Below are 19,585 nucleotides of genomic sequence, written 5' to 3' on the forward strand. Positions count from 1 at the left end.
AATGTACAATGAGGAGTTAATGCTTAAATTGTACAGAGTTTCTATTTGGGTTGATGAAATAGTTTTGAAAATGGATGGTGGTGATGGTAGTGCAACACTGTGAATGTAATTAACAGCACTGAATTATATATGTGAATGTGGTTAAAGGGTAAATTTTGGGTTGTATATGTGTTACTAGAATAACAATAATAATAAATAGTTCTGTATAGCACAAACAGTGAACCCTAATGTAAAACGATGAACTACAGTTAAACAGTACAATTATAAAAATATTCTTTCATGGATGTAACAAATGTACCACACTGTTGCAAAGTGTTAATAATAGGATGGTATGTGGGAATGCTACATTTTAAGCATGATTTTTCTGTAAACCTACAACTTCCCTAATAAAAACAAAACAAAACAAAAACATTGGGCTTATGTCTAACTCTGATGAGTTTAAAGCAAAACATTATAGAGTTGTTTCCTCCCTCTTGGAATCTCTTAAGAACAAAATACACCACTTTCTTATTTACGTGGTCACCAACTGTTAAGTGATAGATAAAAGGAAAATTTCCTTGTCCCAGAATAGATAACTTAGTAAGGGACAAGAATGTTCGATACTCCATGAGTCATTCATTCCTCAGCCTTAGGCTCTCCAGACTGCCCTCCTCTGTGATAACTATTAAGTGATTACTCATGCTACCTGGCTTTATTGCTTTCAACAATAAGTATCGTCTATTTATTCATCTATATAAAATTTCACTTGGCAAATGTATATTGAACATGTTCTATGTACCAGGTACTACTAGAATACACTACAAGAACAAGCCAGTGGAAACAAATGCCCTGTTGTAATGGAGTTTATGTTGATGAGTAAAATGTATAGAATATGGAATGGTGATATACACTATGGAAAAATGAAAAGGCAGAGGGGGGAATGCATGGGTGGTTCAGTGGTATAAAGCTCTCCTTCCATGCGGGGGAAATCCAGGTTCGATTGCCCAACCATATGGCCCCCCTCCTGCCCCTCAAAAAAGGCAGGGGAAGTGAGAATATGAGGAAGGAGAATGGAATTTCAATTAGAGTGTTGAGAGAGACTCTCTCTGAGAGAGGCCCTGAGGATGGAATGCACTTGTTATGTTCTAAGATAGCTAGGAGGCATATCCGGCTGCAGCAGAGTGTGTGAGGGAAAGTTGTACAGACGATGTTAGGCAGGTAAAGGAAAGGACAAACAATGGGACCTGGCATGCAATTAATTGTAAGGATTTCAGCTTCACACTGAGTGAGTTACATAGCCATTGGACAGATAAGAGCAAAGTAGTGATGCACTCTGTTCTAGAAGGCTCACTCTGGCAGCTGTGTTGAGAAGACACAGTCTGGAGTGAGGGTAGAAGCAAGGGAATCAGTTAGAAGCTATGGTTAACAATTCCACTTAGAGATGATGGTGCCTCTGGCTCAGATCCAGTTTTTATTTGAGAGTTGGTAGGTATATGTCATCACACAAAACTAATCAGGATCAGTGGAAATAAGTCACAATTCAGTCTAAAAATAAAAGTACTGTCATGACATTGCAATGTCAATTGGATTGTCAATTTCTGACATCCATATTGATGATTTAGTTAACACAAACTATAAGTCAACATAAAACAATTTAAAAAATCTAAATATGCCTTAGGATAAGTAAAAACATTATTTTATGTTACGTTTCACTTCAACGACCAAGTATACAAAACAGTTAAGACTCTAAACGCATAGAATGACTTTGGGAAATTGTTTTTTTCAAAGACATACCTCATGTATAAAGGCAAAAAAAAAACAATTAGAATTTGGCATAATTCCTAGTTTGACAATTTACACTAGAGATTTTAATTAGGTCTATAATTCTAGGATATCCTCAAGACAGGAAATATCATTCCTTAAATAGAGAAACTTGATTTCTAGTTATCTAGTTATTAAAAGGAATATTTCATCATTATGGTGAAAGTTAGATAAACCAGCACCTAGTTAGGTTGAAAATACAATATGTCAGACGCAAATACGTATCACTATATGATGGGTTTACTGTTTCCATGGCAACTATATTCACATTCTTCCATAGATTCTGAAACAAATCCCAGTTATTTATTGCGTTCTCTTTATAAGTAATTTAAAAAATATATTTTGTATTATGTAAACTTTTACTTAGTAACGCAGGCATACAAAAACAAACGTAAAATTATGTCTCTTATGCATAAGACAATTCTAATAAAGAAATACGGTTTTAAAGGGGGTTCTAAGTCATGGGTTGGCAAATGTTTTCTGTAAAGGGCCAGCTAGTGAATATTTTAAGTCAGCCACGAAGTCTGAAAAATGGCTATTCAGGCTCTTTGCAACTACTCAACCCTGTCGTAGTAGTATAAAAACAGTCACACCCAATGAAGGAGTGTGGCTTATATTCCAATAAAATTTCGTTTACAAAAAAGACAATTGTCCATATAGTTTGAGCGCCTAGGATCACGTCTCAGTTTTGATTCTGCGTTTGCTCTTCAGCATCATCTGTTAAACTCCTTTTTTAAATTTTTTTTATTTTTCATGGGTAGGCACCAAGAATCGAAGCTGGGTATCCAGCATGGCAAGAGAGAATTCTGTCACTAAGCCACCGTCGCCCTCGCCCCACCCTGTTCCACTCTTGTTTCCATTAAGCCACTCGTTTTCTCCTCAGTGATATTTATAGCAATATGCTGGCCTAAGGGCTTCTTCAAACTCTGTCTGCTTTTGTCTAGTGAACATGACTCTTCAGTACCTTAACTCTTGGTATTGTTGGTGGTACAATGCTATTGTTATTTTTTTTAAATATCAATTTCTTTGAAATTTAAATATCTGTGCACAACATTATACTTCTGAAAAGGAGACACGTCTTGACTATCCCATTATCTGATACACTTTGCACCCTGTGCTGTTCTGTAGTAAATAGAGCTGCATGATGACTTTTGCTCACTTGGGCAGTTCTTTAAATCCACTTTCCAAGTTTGTAATGCTTCAGTGATTCTCTCCTTCTGTCTTACACCTTGCACGGCCATAGGGTTGATGGCACCAGTGGTCACATATTTCTAGGATTGCTGGGCTCTTTGGCTGTAGTAGTATCTGGCTCATGGGTTGTATTGGCTTCTTCTGACAACTTTCTATCTTTATTTTGGCTCTTAGATCTAGTAAGGGTAAACCTAACTTGTTCTCTTGATGTAGACAAGAAGCAAAAATTCCTATTCAAGAATGTTACTATGAAGACAATTTTTAGGAAAATAAAAATACTCTTTCTTTTTCATCTTTAGTTTTCCTGCATTTTTCAGAAAGCACCTCTGTTTTCCTGACTACAGTAATAGGAGGGCAACATATGTTTAATAGGGAAAAATACAACTCACCCTCAAACTTCTGTCATTCTAGTCAAACAGCCATTTTAAAACCTGCTGACTCCTTATTACAATATATATGGTTCATAGTACAGATATTCGGAGTGGGGAGCACATTTTGTGTTATAAAGTTACTTTGGAAAAGTATTTTTTTAGACTTATTGACATGTTGATGCTATAGTTTCATATACCATTTAGTTCCTATAAAATTGAGTAGAATCTTAGATAATGTAATATAAATAATGAAAATTTACAAAATGAGGTAACTGAAATAACATACATTTCAGGAAAACATGTGAATGGAATTAACATAATTTATTAAGTATAACATGAAACAATGGGAAATTAATCCCTTTAGGATATATTCATGATAAAATGTTAATGTCAGTCTCTGCTTACTGTCTGCTTCTCAATTGGCCTTTTAAGATTGTTTGTTAGGATATTTTAAGATACTTATAAATAGAAGAGCTTTTAAAATCATAATTCAAATCTTTCCTAAGTCAGGATTGATAGAAATGTATCTCTTACATACCTTTTTCTAAAATTCACATGAAAAGAGCTAAATGGTCTCCAGTAAAGTGAGGGAGAGTAATGCATACTCACATAGAATACTCCATGACATGGAAACCCTGGTGGCAGGGCATAAGAAGGGAAACATTTAAAAAGCCCAGAGAATCATATCCTTCAGTAAATGCTTTCATCTATCTTCCAGATTAAGGTGACATAGTGACGTAAGATCGGTGTTTATACTGTTTCTCTCTAATAGAGGATGCTTATTTATTTTAATCTGGCATCTGTCAAAACAGAGTAAAATCCTTAAAATAAATTTTGGAAAATAGTAAGTGTATACTTTGACATATATTGTCATGGGGTCAACATAACCCTAGAGAAATTTTAGTGAAGGGCTGTAATCATAACCACCTTACCAGCCTCTGCATTCACCTCTCCACAACCCCCATGTGCTACAGGTTTTAATCACACTAGTCATCCTATCATTTCTGTAAGACTCCATGAACTTTTCACTTCCATGTTTGGCTTGTGCTCTTCCTGGAGTGCTTTCTTCTCGCACTCCCATCTAGTCTAGTGAAAATACTATCCGTCATTTAAGTTCTATTTCTTGAGCCCCTTTTGGAGCTCCCCTCAGAGGACATTACAATCTTCCATTGCTTTGAACCTGATATTTACCCATCTCCTCTTTTTGTTTGTATTCCCTACTTAATTTAGCATGGTATCATGCATATACCTAGCATTGGAACTTGATTCCTGAATTATACCAAACAGTTTCTTCTTTGGCATTGATCCCACATACTTCTTTATTCCATTTTGTATACTATTCTATAATCCATTTGAATGTAGCATAGAGGTAAGTTACAATGTAAAAAAATGCTCAAAGGAAAGAAAAATATTAGTATCCAGTACATACTTCTAAAACAAACAGGTATAACATAGGATAGAGATTTGGCTAATGTGATGGCTCAGAAGGTTAATCTAATCATTGGGCTATTAGAGATTAAAACACCTATAAAATAATTGTCAGAAAAGTTATTATCTTGACTAAACAAAGTGTTATAAAAGAAAACCATGTTCTTGTCCTATAGAGTTTAAATATTAAGACTTCCCAAATGAGGATGGAATAGCAGGTATCTTGGGAAGCTATGCATGTGCATGCTCACACATGTGCTATAACATTCCATTTATCCATATAAACTGGGGAGTTGCTTCAGTACTCTAGTGGGGATTTCCCATTCAACATAGCCTGACCTTATTTAATAGCAGAACAATGTAAAAATTGTAGCATCTTTAACTGAAATCTATAAAAATACTGAAAACTATGGCCCATGGGTCAAATCTGCCCTATTCTTTGTTTTTGTACAGCTATGAGTGACTTTTACATTTTTAAATGTTTGGAAAAAATGAAGAATATTTTGTGATGTAGGAAAATTACATGTCATTAAAATTTACGTGTCCACAAATAAAGTTTAACTGGAACATAGTAATGTGCTGTCAGTGGCTGCTTTCGCACTATAATGACATGGTTGGGCAGTTTTGATAAAGGCCCTATGGCCCAAAAAGCCTTAAATACCTACTGTTTACCTGAGACAGAAAAAAATTTGCCAATTCCTGTAACAGTTTATCCTCCTTCATTAAGTAAGCCATAATAAACACAATGCAAATTTTCTTGGTTTGTAGTAGAGCATGGTGGTTGTTTTAGTATGTAAAAGCTGCTGGAACACAAAATACCAGAAATGGAATGGTTTTTAACAGGAGAATTCACTAAGTTGCAAGTTTATAGTTCTAAGGCCATGAAAATGTCCAAATTAAGACATCCAGGGAAAGACACTTTAACTCTAGAAGGCCAATGACATTCAGGGTTTCTCTCTAAGCTGGAATGGCACATGGTGACATCTGCTAGCTTTCTCTACAGGCTTCTCCAATGGCTTCCCCAGGGGCATTTTCTTTATGCATCTCCAAAGATCTCTGGCTGTGTGGGTTCTGTCAGTTCTGGTGGTTCTCAAGTTTTTTCCAAATGGTTCCTCTTAAAAGGCTCCAGTAAGCAGCCCCACCTTGAAAGAGTGGAGACACATCTCCATGGAAACTATCTAATCAAAAGTTACCACCCACAATTGGGTGGGTCACATCTTCATGAAAATAATCAGAAGGATTCTACCCAGCAGTACTGAATAGGATGTAAGGATACGGCTTTTCTGAGGTACATAATAGTTTCAAATGTGCACAGTGGTTAAAGGTCAGGGGTTTGTCAACTGACAGAAGCAGTTCAGTCCTAGCTCTGTCTTGACTGCTGGTGTTTTGCAAAAACTATGTAAGCTTTCTGAGGAATAAAACAGGACAATAGTTCTACTTACATTTAGGGTTTAGGGATAATTATATGTAATTCACACAGCAAAGTACTAGCAAATATGGTGCCAAAAAGATATAACTAAAACATACGGATACAGGAACACTTAAATTCAAACACTTAAAATTCAAAAATGATACACTTGAAAATTATGAACCGAAAGAAAATGTGAGTGGCTATGTTAGTATCAGAAAAAAATCAGACCTCAGGACAAAAAGTATTATTAAGGAGAGAGTGGTTCATTACATAGTATAAAAAGTTTCAATTTACTAGGAAGATACTAAAAATTATAAAGTATATTTTAAATTAAAATATATCACATAGAAAGCAAAACATAAGACTATAATAAGAAATTGATAAATCCATGATCAAAGTGGGAAATTTAAACATACTCTCAATTAAGAAAATCAGACAAAAATTAAATAAAGATGCAGAAGACTTGAATAAAACATGATGATTATATAGAACACTGAAGCCAAAGAACAGAAAACATTCTTTTTAAGCCCCCATGATATATTATTAAATTTGACCAAGCACTGAGACATGAATAGTTCCGACAAGTTTCAAAGAATTAGTAGCATTGAGAACATAAATTGAAGCACTGGTTAAAAGAATTCCTGAAAAAATTCATGACCAAATGTTTTAAGCATGTTTTAACAAACTTTTGAGTAAACAATAATTTAGATAAACTAATCCAGAAAATGGAAAAATTTGTAATATTCCATAGGTCCACTCCTGGAGGCTAATACAACCCTGGAACAAAACACTAATTACAGCATGATAAATGAAAATTATAGGTCAATAAGAAACAAAGTTCCAAGAACATTAGGAAAATATTAGAAAATTTAATTCAGTCATGTATAATAAAGGTAATACATTAATATCAAATTGGCTTTATTTCAGCAATGTAAGCTTGATTTAACCTCAGAAAATCTATATAATTCACTACATTAAACTATTGAAGGAAAAACCCATGTGATTATTTTAGTATATGGTAAAAAATATTTGATAAATTTGGGCAAAACTTATAGCAAAGTAGGAATTAAAGGGCGCTCTCTTTATTTTTTGAATAATGTAAGAAAATATTACACTTTATAGATTAACATTACATGTTTTCCCTTTGGCATTATCATTACTTCTATTCAGTATTAAATTGGATGCCCTAGTAAACATAGTAAGACAAGGAAAAGAAATAACTGGTTGAAAGATTATAGGGACAGAGATAAAACCATCGTTGCTTGCATTATTTTTCCTATGAAAACCTGAAAAATTTATAAACTACTTATTAGGAGAAACTTCAGAGGTCCTAAAGGCACCAACTGCAAGTTGGATATGCATTTCTATGCACACACACAAAAATTAAAGTTGCTTTTACACAAGCAAGAAAAACATTAAAATTGGAAGGAATTCATCTAACAAATGGTGTTTAATTCTGGCATGGGAAAATTATAGAAAATTATTGAAATATATTGAAAACCTAAATAGAGAAAGATATCATGCATATAGGGTTGGATGATTCATTACTGCATAGATGTCAATTAACCTCCAATTTTTCTACAGATACAATAAAATTTGAATCAAAATTCAAGAGACTTTTCTTAGAATTATAGAACATAATTTAAAATTTTCATGAAATAAAATAAATATCAGGAATATTATTAAAAAACTTGAAGAAGGATAAGGTACAGGGATTTATCTTTTAGATTTTCAAGCCTAATATAAAATTTTAAAAGCGGAAGCTACAAAAAGAAGTGGGAAATACTAACTCGAGCAAACGGTTTGCCTTATACTATTAAAGGAGGCTTTTTGTTTTCCACATTTTATGTGATTATTTTTTAGCTATAGAACGGCTTTGGATTCTCAGTCTTTGAAAACAATAATGTTATTTTAAAATAGAAACTTTTTCTTGGAAGACGCATCAAAAAGTTGGTTGGTCAGCTGGCTATTTGACTACACATTGCCATTTACCATTCCTTCATCGAACTCATTTCTGTGTGCATGCGCTCAACTTTTATTATGATGTTACTCTGTGGCAAGCTCTGTATTTGGCATTTCCTAAGGGATGACAGACCTACAATTACAATAAAACAAATTAAGTATTTGCATTTTACATAGAGGAAGCTGAGGTCCAGAGAAGTCAAAGCAACTTGCCTAAAGTATTTAACTAGCAAGCTACAAGAGCTGGGTTTGGGGGCTGACAGGCAGGCTCCAGAACCTGTCTTAACATTCCACTATAGCCCAACTCACAGGAATGATAGAGGCATTTACGTGAGACCATTGAGGACAGGAATCAATGAAGGGATTCTGGGAAGCTATATTTGAAGGGGTCTCAGGAGTTAATCAGGGTGAAGAAACAGGCAAGGGCATTCAGGTGCCATAGGTAACATGACAAAAGACATTGAGAAAAGGTCCAAAACATTTTATTTAGATGCACTGCAAGAATTCGGTTTATGTGGACTGTGTGAAGTGAGTAGTAATTAATCCTATAAGTGATGACGAACCTGTGACAGTCTAACTAAACTACCTTGGGCTGTTCTCACAAGCAACAGGTTTTTGCCTTGTGTCAGATGCAGAGTAGGATTTGCTCTCAACAAATCCATTGTCAACAAAACTTTATGAACAATACAAATTTACTCAGGAAGTATTTTATAAGCAACATAAATTTACTTATATTGCTCAAAATTATATTTTAAGTATTTAAAATACAAATTTTACTGAATACTTCATAGGATGGATAGTGAACAGAAATAATTTCTCATGGCCACAACAAACCACCTGAAATACCTACCTCATGATAATTCTACCATTCTCTCCTGTGCCCAACACCAACAGCTTTCCTCATTCTCCGTCCTGCCACATGCGGTACTCCCCTCTGTGCTATGAAGAAATGTAGCCATGATGCCAATTTCTAAATGCTGTTCCATAAAACAAAGGTCCTGCAGGGAACGGTGCCCCTCTATGGCATTTGAGGAATTATAGCCATATGCATAGAAAACTCCATTTTCCCACCTTCAATTATGGATAGGGTTAAGATCTGATCAATGGGAAATGTCATATGAGGGAAATGTCATATGTTAGAACATGAATTGTAAACGTGGTTTTATCCTCCCTAACCTCCTTTCTATGGACTGCGGTGTAGATATGATTGAAGCCTGAGTAGCCACCGTGGACCTTAGAGTGAAGCCACGTGTTGAGGATGATGTAGCACCAGTGACAGAAGCCTGATTCTCAGAGCTCAAGAGAGCTTTCACAGCAGCAGCTCATCTCCATACTGTTATGCATATTCATACATATATATTTGTAAGCCTCTGTTAGGGTTTGCGATTACTTGCAGCTTAAATTATCCTTAACCAATTCACTGCCCAACATAGAACAATTTCCTTCTGTTCTACCAATTGGGGTATTTTCCTTGGAATATCATTCTAATACAAGTAGCTTATCAAATTATTGTTTCCAAACACATAGCAGAGTTTTCCGGTAAGTAAAATTTCTGTATCTTATCAAAGCTTTTAAAGCACAGAAGAAGCATATCTGTGGTGTGTGGTACAGATAGTTCACCCTGGTCAAGTGAATGGAAGATGGCTCTGAAGAGGTCAGTACTAGAACCAGAGAGAAATACTGGTTGACACGGGAGAATGAAAAAAATGTTTGAGGTTGCAAGAATGGCATATACAGAGCTCTCAAGGCAAGAGAAAGAATCTAACGTGCTCAAAGAACTTTAGAAAAGTCAGTGTGGCTAGGACCTTGTGTTTTAGGTTCTGTAATGAGACTGGAGAAGCAAGCAGGAGACAGAGTAGAGAGTCTTGTAAGGAATTTGGACTTTATATCAACGATAATGAAAAGTCATGAAATCATTCTAATCAGGAAAGCGACAGATGCAGCTTTGTATTTTAGATGACCAAAGCAAAGGGGCCTAAGGTAGACGTGAATAACAGTATTTTAGAAGCAGTCAGGGGAAGGGAAAGCTATGAAGGAAACAGAATAATCCATCATGAATTTATGCTTGTTCGTTTCTTCATCATTTTAACATATATACTCAGACATGTCCATGTATTATGTTTTGTGCCTCATAAATGTAGAATATTAACCAAACACCTTTGATGTAAGATGAAGAATATTAAAATTATAAATATTATATTGGAGTTTAAATATAAATATAAATTACAATGTCATTAGTATACTAAAAATGATAAGAAAATGGGAAAGAAAGAATAATAAGGATGATAAAAATAATGATAGAATAATTTCTAAAACTTATATAGTATTTACTCCATTCCAGGAACTTTTATACATACTTACATATATTAACTCACAGTGACCTAGCACATTTGATTATTGATCCTATCTTTCTGATGAAAAAGCTTGTGCCTAACAATTTTAAGGAACTGACCCAAGGCCAGGAATGTATCAATGGTAAAGCCAGGATTTGAATCTAGGCACCTAGGCCTGTGCTCTTAAGATTGTTCCAAACACTGACAATATGCTAGAGCTATCTCTATTTGAAGATGCAAAAGATTGGCAGGGCTGTCATAGCTTCAAATACAAGGAAATTGCATCTGAAAATTCTTTCCATTGCATCAAATAGGTTACTGCTTCCCATAATCTCGATATTGTATGTATTGCAACCTAGTGGCAATGTTCTAAAGCACATCAGTTGAGCAAACCTTATCTCTGACATGCTTTGCACTGTAAGGATTTCAGTCTTAATTGTGTATTGTCATTACATACACATTTGTTTTATTTTTATAATAGAAGAAAAACTCATTGAGGCAATATAAATTATCTCGAAGCAATATGTTCAATAAGAGCTCTAAACGGAAGATTTTTTCCCCTCCAGATTCAAAAATCAGCATCATTTCTTAATGAAGAAATCATCAGGAACTTATGAATCATTTGCAAATGTATTGCTCTAGAGAGGGTTGGCCACTGAAAGGTGGATCTGGTGAGAAAGCCTAGGCAGCTTTGTCTCTTTCAGATAAGAAAGCAGCTAAAACATTATATCCATATTCCATCAATTTGAAGATTCTCAAAACACATGTTCTCTCTTTGATCATCCTCTCTGTTTTGTTTGCATATGCAGGCAAAAGATATGCTCAGGTCTTTATCAAAATAGAAGTTTTTAAATAAAGATTTACTATTTCAAAGAAAGCATCAAAATAGTCACCATGTGAAAAATTAGAACTTTAACTCTCAAATGCTTAAGTATTCTGTAGTTTTATTGTTTGAATTTTGAATTTATATGGGGTGGGACACAATTAACTTTCCAGTTTTTAGGCCTCCAAAGGTATTATCCAGTTCCACCCTTACCTCTTGTTCAGAGATTGAATACTGAATACTGATATTGGGAGGAAAAGGGGAAAGAAAGAACAGTCAGGCAGTTGCTCCCAGTCAAAATACGTGTCTAGTACTTACTAAAGGAGGACTACTAAACTGATCCCGTGTGAATGTTCATGCATATTTATTTTCCCTTCCATTGCACTCAGGCCTCTACAACCCTTCAGATAAACTTTTGGGAGGCTGCGATCCCACAAAAGCAGCGGTAGGATTCTGTACTTTGTATCCAGAATCTCTCCAATTGCTTATTTTGCTGCTCCTTCCTCTGTTCTCTTCTTTCTTTGACTACCCTTGTTTTAGTTTCATACCGTCATTCTTTGCTCAATCCCCCTATTTGTCAGATGTGTTCTGATTTATTCTCTTTGATAGACTTCAGCACTTCTTCAGGATACAACTTCCAGCATTTAACCAGAGAGAGTGGGAGGTGATAGATAGGCAGACACCTCCCTTTGCCTCCTCTCATCGGGGAAAGGGGATCGCACACATACACTTCTCTAAGACAACACTGACATTTCTTTATCCCAATCACTCAGCCCTCAGTCCATTGCTCTCCTTCCTAACTGAAGTGTGTGAAAGCAGACAGCTGGTAACAGCCTGAGGTATCTGGGTTAACGAGGGCAGGGGATAAATACTGCACTAACTCCAAAGGAGATACCACAAAGGGAGCGAGAGTTGCCTTGCCTGTTTCTGATTACTATTTCCCTCTAAAGTACATTGAGCATCTCCATAGAAAAGTCTACTGTTATTTTTATACATGTATCTTTTTTGGTTCTCCCACTGGGCTGTTTCCAGCAGGAAAACGTGGATGCTTGCTTGAAGGGTACAATTAAGTGCTGTCCTCCTCCTGGTGGAATGGATTGTCCTTATACCCAGCAACTGGCACCAAGTAAATATTTGCCTTTGTCAGCGTGGCCATAAATGTAATAAAGACTAATAAGCAAATATATTTGGATATGATACTAGTCTAAATCCTGATGGGTTCACTAAAAACACAGATAACTGCCTGAGAGTCTGCATGGGAGATTTTTTTTAAAAAAGGTCTATATTCTAGTGAGGGTTCTAGACTGGAAGACTTTTTTTTTTTTTCTGGTTTAGGAAATAAGTTGAAAACATGGTTAAATATGACCAAGTGTTAAAGACAAATTTTTATTCCTTCTTGGAGAGTGTAAGTTTAGAATCTGAAAGATTCTTACTTCTCCTCAATTTATATGTCAATTAACTCTGTTTTGATATTATGCTTCTAATTTTGTTTTTAATAAGGAAAATGGGCCAGAGACATTTTAAGTGGTGCAATAAATTTTAGAAGTGTGTCAGAGAGAGTATTAGCATGTCTGTTAATTACGAATTGAGGATAGGAAGAATCAGGAAAAGAACGGTCTCTGCAATCTGCACAGCAGACTCTAAAAGCTCCTCTCTGGTAGCTACAAGCCATATAAACAATTTATAGGCATATAAACAATTTATATGCTTACATTTACTCTGTATCTTTCCCTTTCCACCCTTATCTAAAAGAAATTTCAAAGAAGCTACTAGCATCAGCATTGTACTTTGGTGTGAACTGAAGCCAATATGTCATATTTCTGAATTAATTGCTCGGTCATCCTCCTAACATTATTTATGGATTAGAATATTTTAGGTATCCAGAACTGGCAAAGGACGAGAAAAGGATGAGCATTCCTGGTGCTCCTGAAGCAATTTTGTGTATCAAGCCATTGCTCTAGACTCTGAGTAAAGAAGGAAAAAGAGCGAAAGAATGGAATAGCCAGGGGCAAAAACCAAGGAAAAGAGAATTGGAGTTCAGACTCCAAGAGGAAGATAGGAAGGCTACCTAAAGTTATTTCATATAGGTTTTTTTGATTGAGGGGTAGAAGATAAATAATATGAAGGTGTTGCTACCCCTTGCTGTTCATTTATTCGTTTTCTGTTACTTAGATCTCAACTTTTTTTGTAAAGGGATTTAACGCAGTTTAAAATAAAAGACATCTATACAGTGGAATCCAAAATGTAGACAAAAAATAAGTTCTCTTCGCATCCCCACGGAAACATGCTCTCCTCTTTCCAAACCCTTCATGCATCATTTCATGTACCAGCTACAGTGTGGGTTAGAATGTATACATATTATGCCATCCAGAACATAGTTTCCTAGGTTTCTGAAAATGTGTTATGCAATGTGTAGGATATATATTTTTGTCAAAAAAAAAAATTAACTCTCCCCTGAAAAGAAACAAAACAGACCAGAGAAAACAAGTCAAAGGAAAGTTTTCTGTTCTGTGCTTTGCCAAATATATTTCTCCTAGGAACTATTTGCATGCTGCTATACATTTATTAAGCTATTGGATAATGCAAGATATTTAGCCAACTCTGAAATAATACCATTAACCTGGGAAGCCCTAATGAAAGCAAAACCTTAAGCATTAACAAGGACCAAGATTAAGTAAAACAAGATCCATTTTGAAAAATATTGACTCTGGTCATTAGAATTTTAATAATTTCAGATTTATGCCTCTCCTCATCTCCTTCTCAATCATAAATTTAGCACATGGCCAGTTGTGGCACACATTATAAACGCTTAACTTTCTCGGCAATAGACACAGATAAAAAGCATATTCTTCTGAAAAGCTTTATTTCAATGGGGAACATATCTTTTTATGTTATCATGCTTAAATTAATGGAATATTTTCACTTAAGGAAAATAACATCATATTAATTAGATTTGAAAAACTTTCAGGGTTTTATATAACTGGATAAACTGATTTTTAAAAATTTTCTAAATATTTTATTTAATTGGGTCTAAGTCAAAAATGTTATCTTTCAGTCTGCCTGACATTTTTCATGATACGAAAATTGCATTTAATTCAAATAGCATCCCTCCTGGTGAGTTTTTTATTTTGGCTATTCTATTAACTATTTAATCCATTAATCTCTGGTACCATTAATCAAAATTGAATTATATGATTAGCTATTTGAGTCCTAAATTGATACATTTTGTCAAGTCCTTCACTTGAGTAGTTCATGAATTCATTTCACATTTATAGCATGCCTATCAGAGGTTACTACGTTAGACACAAAAGTTCTAAATGTAATAAGATAAAATAATTACTGGAGAAGCACTTCTCCCCCAAAGAAAAGACATGTAAATGTATACATAATGCAATGTGAAAATCACTGTAAAAGGATTTTGCACAGGGTGTTCACTGAGTGCTTTTCTCACATAGTTAAACATGAGTCAAGAAGAGTTTTGGAAATTTCACTCAAAGTGAAATATAATGTTTCATATGAGTTCATATGCTGCTTTTTTGTCCACTTGATAGCTACTAGCTCTACGTAGCTAATTAAATTTAAATTAACTACAATTAAACCTAAATAGTCAATTTCTCAGTTACACAAGCCACATTCCAAGTGCTCAATGGCCACATGTGGCTGGTGGCTACCATATTTGACAACCCAGAATATAGAACATTTCCACCATGGTAAATTCCCTTGGACAGTGCTGGTATAATGAGACTAATTCATTTATCAATTCAAAATATTATTAAAGTTTACATTTAAATAATGTCTTATAATTGTTTATCTTAAAAAAGGCTGTGACCCTTTTGGAAAATAGTTGTAATGCAAATCAAGTTTTAAAATATCAAGCTGTCTGTTTTAGTTTCCTGGCTTCTAAGGCAAATATCATGCAATCGGTTGGGAATTTATTGGCTCATGGTTTTGGGGCTAAAAGAAGTCCAAAATCAAGGTGTCATCAAGGTGATGTTTTTTCCCAGAATACTGTATCATTTGGGGGCTGGCTGCTGACAATCTTGGTCCTTGGCTTTTCTGTCACATGGCAAATATACATTGTGGCTTTTCCTGGCTTAGCAGTTCCATTGACTTCCAGCTTCTGGCCGGTCCCACCTGCAGCATTCTCATCCTCTGCAGTCTTCCCTTTAAAGCTTTTAGTAATGAGATTAAGACCTATCCTGATTCAGTTGGGCCACACCTTAACTGAAGTAAGCTCGTCAAAAGGTCTCATTCACAATAGGTTCACACACACAGAAATGGATTAAGTTTAAGAACATATTTTTCTGGGGTACTCAGCTCCAAGCCACCAAACTATCAAAGGCAAATTTCTGATTGTCAAGTAGAGCATTATTTATGATTTTCTAATGACTTTGTAGCAAGTGAGTACATTTATTTTCAGAAGTGTCTTGCTCATCATTGCATCTTTAGTACCTGTCAAAGTGTCTGATACAGACAACTTGAACAATAAATATTTACTGAAGGTTAAACAGATAAGTTGAATGAACAAACAAATCAGTGGTTTCTTTTTTCCTTGGAGGCAATCAAATGAATGGAAGCAAAGGATCACTGGCTGATAGAGATCACTTAGGCCAACTACTCTCTTTCTCTTTCTGTTCACCATTTACAAGGGGAGGCTAGAATAACAGAATTATAAAACAGAAAGAAAGTATAAAATAATTTTACTGGACCTTAGAGACAATGCAGTTCAAGTGCATTTATTTTTCTTAAGTCAAATGTGGACAAAAAACAACTATATTTATGATTGAAGTTAATCATGTTCATAACTTGGTGAGAGTGATCCCCAATCATAGGCACCATATTTAAAGGAAGTAAATGAGGCTTGTGATCCTCACCTTATAAAATGACCACAATAATTTCAAAGGGTGAAACAATTATTCTTGTCCCTTTTGAGTGAACCAGGCTATTGGGAAGCATGATGATATCATGGAAGGTTAGGCCATCTGAAAATCAAGCAATGGCTATTCTCCTGACAGGTTAGTTTTCATTCATGCAATTACTACTTGGAATAAAGGTATCTGTCTGAAGTTCAGTTACTACAATGGTCGACAATACAGAGGACTAGCTATTCAGTCTGAAGCAATTACTGAAGGGAATGAAGGTAAAAATTGCATCAATTGGTTAGAAGAAGAGAAGTTTAATTTTAGGATGACTACAAGGAGAAGCTAGGTTTTGTGCAATGAGCTAATAAGTAGGTTAAAGCTTATAAGGTGCCATATTAAAAGAAATAGTGCTTTTTACTATGATGAATTTAAGTCTTCGCAAGAAGAAAGTTAACCGGGAGAAAGATTGTGTAAATAATCAAATACGCCTGCTTAACAGCAGAGATGTTCCATGTGGAGCTGTATAGGGATTGGCTCAAGGTTGGCACATCTGACTTCCTATGCAGTACTGAGGACGCTGGAAAGTATAAAGTGTGTAAAAGCAAAATGCCACTTTTGTTCCTTTTTTTTTTTTTTTGGAATGTTTGCATGAACAGCATACCCTCTACTTGGTACGCGTTGGTCTAGACAGGAACAGAGGAAAAAGTGAGACCTTAGTCCAACTGGTATTTCTGTGAGACCAAGATATTATAAAATAAGTGTCTTTCTTCTGCCCAAAGTAGAAAACTGAGCTATGTCATAATGAACCACAGGCAGAGGCATCTCATCCACACCACCAGCATATATTTCTTGAGATTATGTTTCAATTTTCAGTGGCTTCTTACTTAAGGGTTTTTCCAACAGTTAGAAATGGACAGAATGACAATTTCTTTAATCTACAGTTCATTCCCTAGAATGCTTTGGATTGTTAGTTATTGGAAAATGATCAAATGGTAGGTTCTCCTATTTCAAAATGATAATTAGAGTGTGGTGCAACCATATAGAAAATATGCTGATGATCTTAAATTCATTGAGCTTGTTTCTAAAAGGCTAATTTAGTAAGAATGTCAGTATCAATGATGTTCCAAGACCACCATTCATGTGATGTCTTATATAGAATACTGTTTCCAACTAAGTAAGGATGTGAATTTTATTGAGAAAGATGAATTTATTCCATGGATTTTCACCTTAGAAAATCAGAAAATTATGCTTTGTACTTTGAAGGTAGATATATCTTCAAAAGACTTATTTTGCTTGTTCATATTTTTTAATGAGGAAGTAAAGAATATTTGTTATCCTTACTCATTTCATAGATTGAATTGTTTTCAAAGACATTAAGATGTTGCCTTTAGTCTACATCCTGTCTTCCCATAACTATGGTGTCTGAAGAAAAAAGAACTGAAGACAAAACTCCTATGCTTCCTCAAATGATCATTTTGAAATATATTATATTGCTATGATTCCAGTCACTAAATAAAAACAGAATTGAAAAGAAAAACACATGGGAACTCCTTAAGCCATGTCTTAAACTGAAAAAATCAAACTATATGAAACCTGTATAAAAAGTTTATGGATTGTGGACGGTTAATAATTAATAATGTGTTAGTCATTCATTTTGTTTCCAAAACACATAGGAATCGCTTATTAATCTTTAGATCCAAACAAAGCTAAAGTGAAAGGTAGCCAGAAAGCAGAAGCCTTACCACAAAATCTCCACTGTCATTATCACGACCCTTTAATTATTAATTAAAATTTTGTATTACAAACTCACTGCTAGGGCTCAACTTGCCATTATTTGAAGATATTCCAAAACGTTAAATCATTTGCATTTGAGGGTAAGGATGTGTTTATTTTGTAATTGTACCTGAAACATCACAGATACTGAAAAATACATCCTTATTTCAGTGAAAGTGCAGAACATGGTTTATTCAAGAGTAAGCTTGCTATTTTCCCCCAAAAGTCAAGAAAAAAAAATACCGATTAACATTTAACAACCATTTTCTGATTTTAGCCATATTGAGGAACAAAAATATTCTGCTAAGTCACAGCTATGATACAGGGCCATTTCAGTTAGAAAATGAGAGTCGTCTAGGTAGATGGGGAATTGAGACTTACCCCTGTCTGTGTCGTACAGGAAGACAAAACAGTTCCATTCGTAGTGATCCAGCAGACTCAGGAGTGCGCCTCGTAAGGAAGGCCTCAGCTGCAGCACAAACTGGCTCTCGCCCTCGGTAGGGAAGCTTGGTGTGATGAGGGAGATGTGTAAGGCGCTGCAGAAGGAGGTCAAGGTATGGACTGACCTCTTATCATAGAGTCCAAAGATGGCAAAAACTCCTCTCGAGTACTGGGAACAGACTGCAAAGAAGAAAAACAAAACTAGTAACACACTCTAAAATGGCTGATTTAAGTCAAAGCCTAAAATTAAAAAAAAAAAAAATCACACACATTGGTATGTCAGGAATACAAGCAAAGAGTAAAAGTGAGGACTGTGAGGTAAACAATGTTAGGTTGTCAATTTAGCTGGCTGTTTCATTTGCTTAGTTCTCATTTTTACCCCATCTTTTGTTTGCAACCTATTAAAAGTTTTGCTTTGTGCTCAAGCACACGAATAGAGTATATAATCATTTAATGAACTCTTGAGCATCTACTTAAAACCTGGCCTTTAATGAGACAAGAGGCTATATGTGGCCATACTCAAGGACATAGTTTAAATAAAAGGGCAATTTGACTAAAACAAAATAGTATAAGCATGCCATGATAATGTGCCAAATTCTATGCTAGAGATTTTAAGTGTGATGGGTATGCAAATTTTTCTTGCATGTAATAATAGATTTCATTTGTGAAATTTCTGAACACTGAGAGGAGGGCATTTAAGTAGTGCCGACCTTCTAAGTGATATGCATATATATTTTTCCTATTTTAAATTGGACTGGATTTGTTACTCAGCCTACATTGTCATTTAATTATTTATTTGTTTACTTTGTAGTCACAGTTCCACTTTTTACATTTTTTTTATTAGAGAAGTTCTAGGTTTATAGAACAAACATGCATAAAATACAGGATTGCCATATATACCGTATTATTAACACTTTGCATTGGTGTGGCACATTTGCTATAATTGATGAAAGGACATTATTATAACTGCATTATTAACTATAATCCATGGTTTAACCTATGGTTCATTGTGTAGTGCAGTTTCATGGGTTTAAAAATATATATTCTATTACCATATATACAACCTAATATCCCCTTTAACTACATTCAGAAATATATTTTAATGGTAATTATGTTCACAATGTTGTGCTACCATCACCACCACCCATTACTAAAACACTTTCATTGTTCCAAATAGGAATCCTATCCAT

The 19,585-nt window shown here is 35.0% G+C and overlaps 1 protein-coding gene across 4 annotated transcripts in view; it reads right to left on the reverse strand.

Annotated features, from left to right (window-relative positions):
- GRIA4 (glutamate ionotropic receptor AMPA type subunit 4) overlaps positions 1 to 19,585 on the reverse strand; it is a 393,417-nt gene that overhangs the window by 234,499 nt on the left and 139,333 nt on the right. For all 4 annotated transcript variants that reach the window (XM_077113093.1, XM_077113096.1, XM_077113094.1 and 1 more), the window contains one exon: positions 18,336 to 18,575. In XM_077113093.1, the coding sequence (XP_076969208.1) occupies positions 18,336 to 18,575 (240 nt within the window). The remainder of the gene's footprint in view (positions 1 to 18,335; positions 18,576 to 19,585) is intronic.

This window comes from Tamandua tetradactyla, chromosome 8 (genome assembly GCF_023851605.1).
Source record: "Tamandua tetradactyla isolate mTamTet1 chromosome 8, mTamTet1.pri, whole genome shotgun sequence".
NCBI classification, from domain to species: domain Eukaryota; kingdom Metazoa; phylum Chordata; class Mammalia; order Pilosa; family Myrmecophagidae; genus Tamandua; species Tamandua tetradactyla.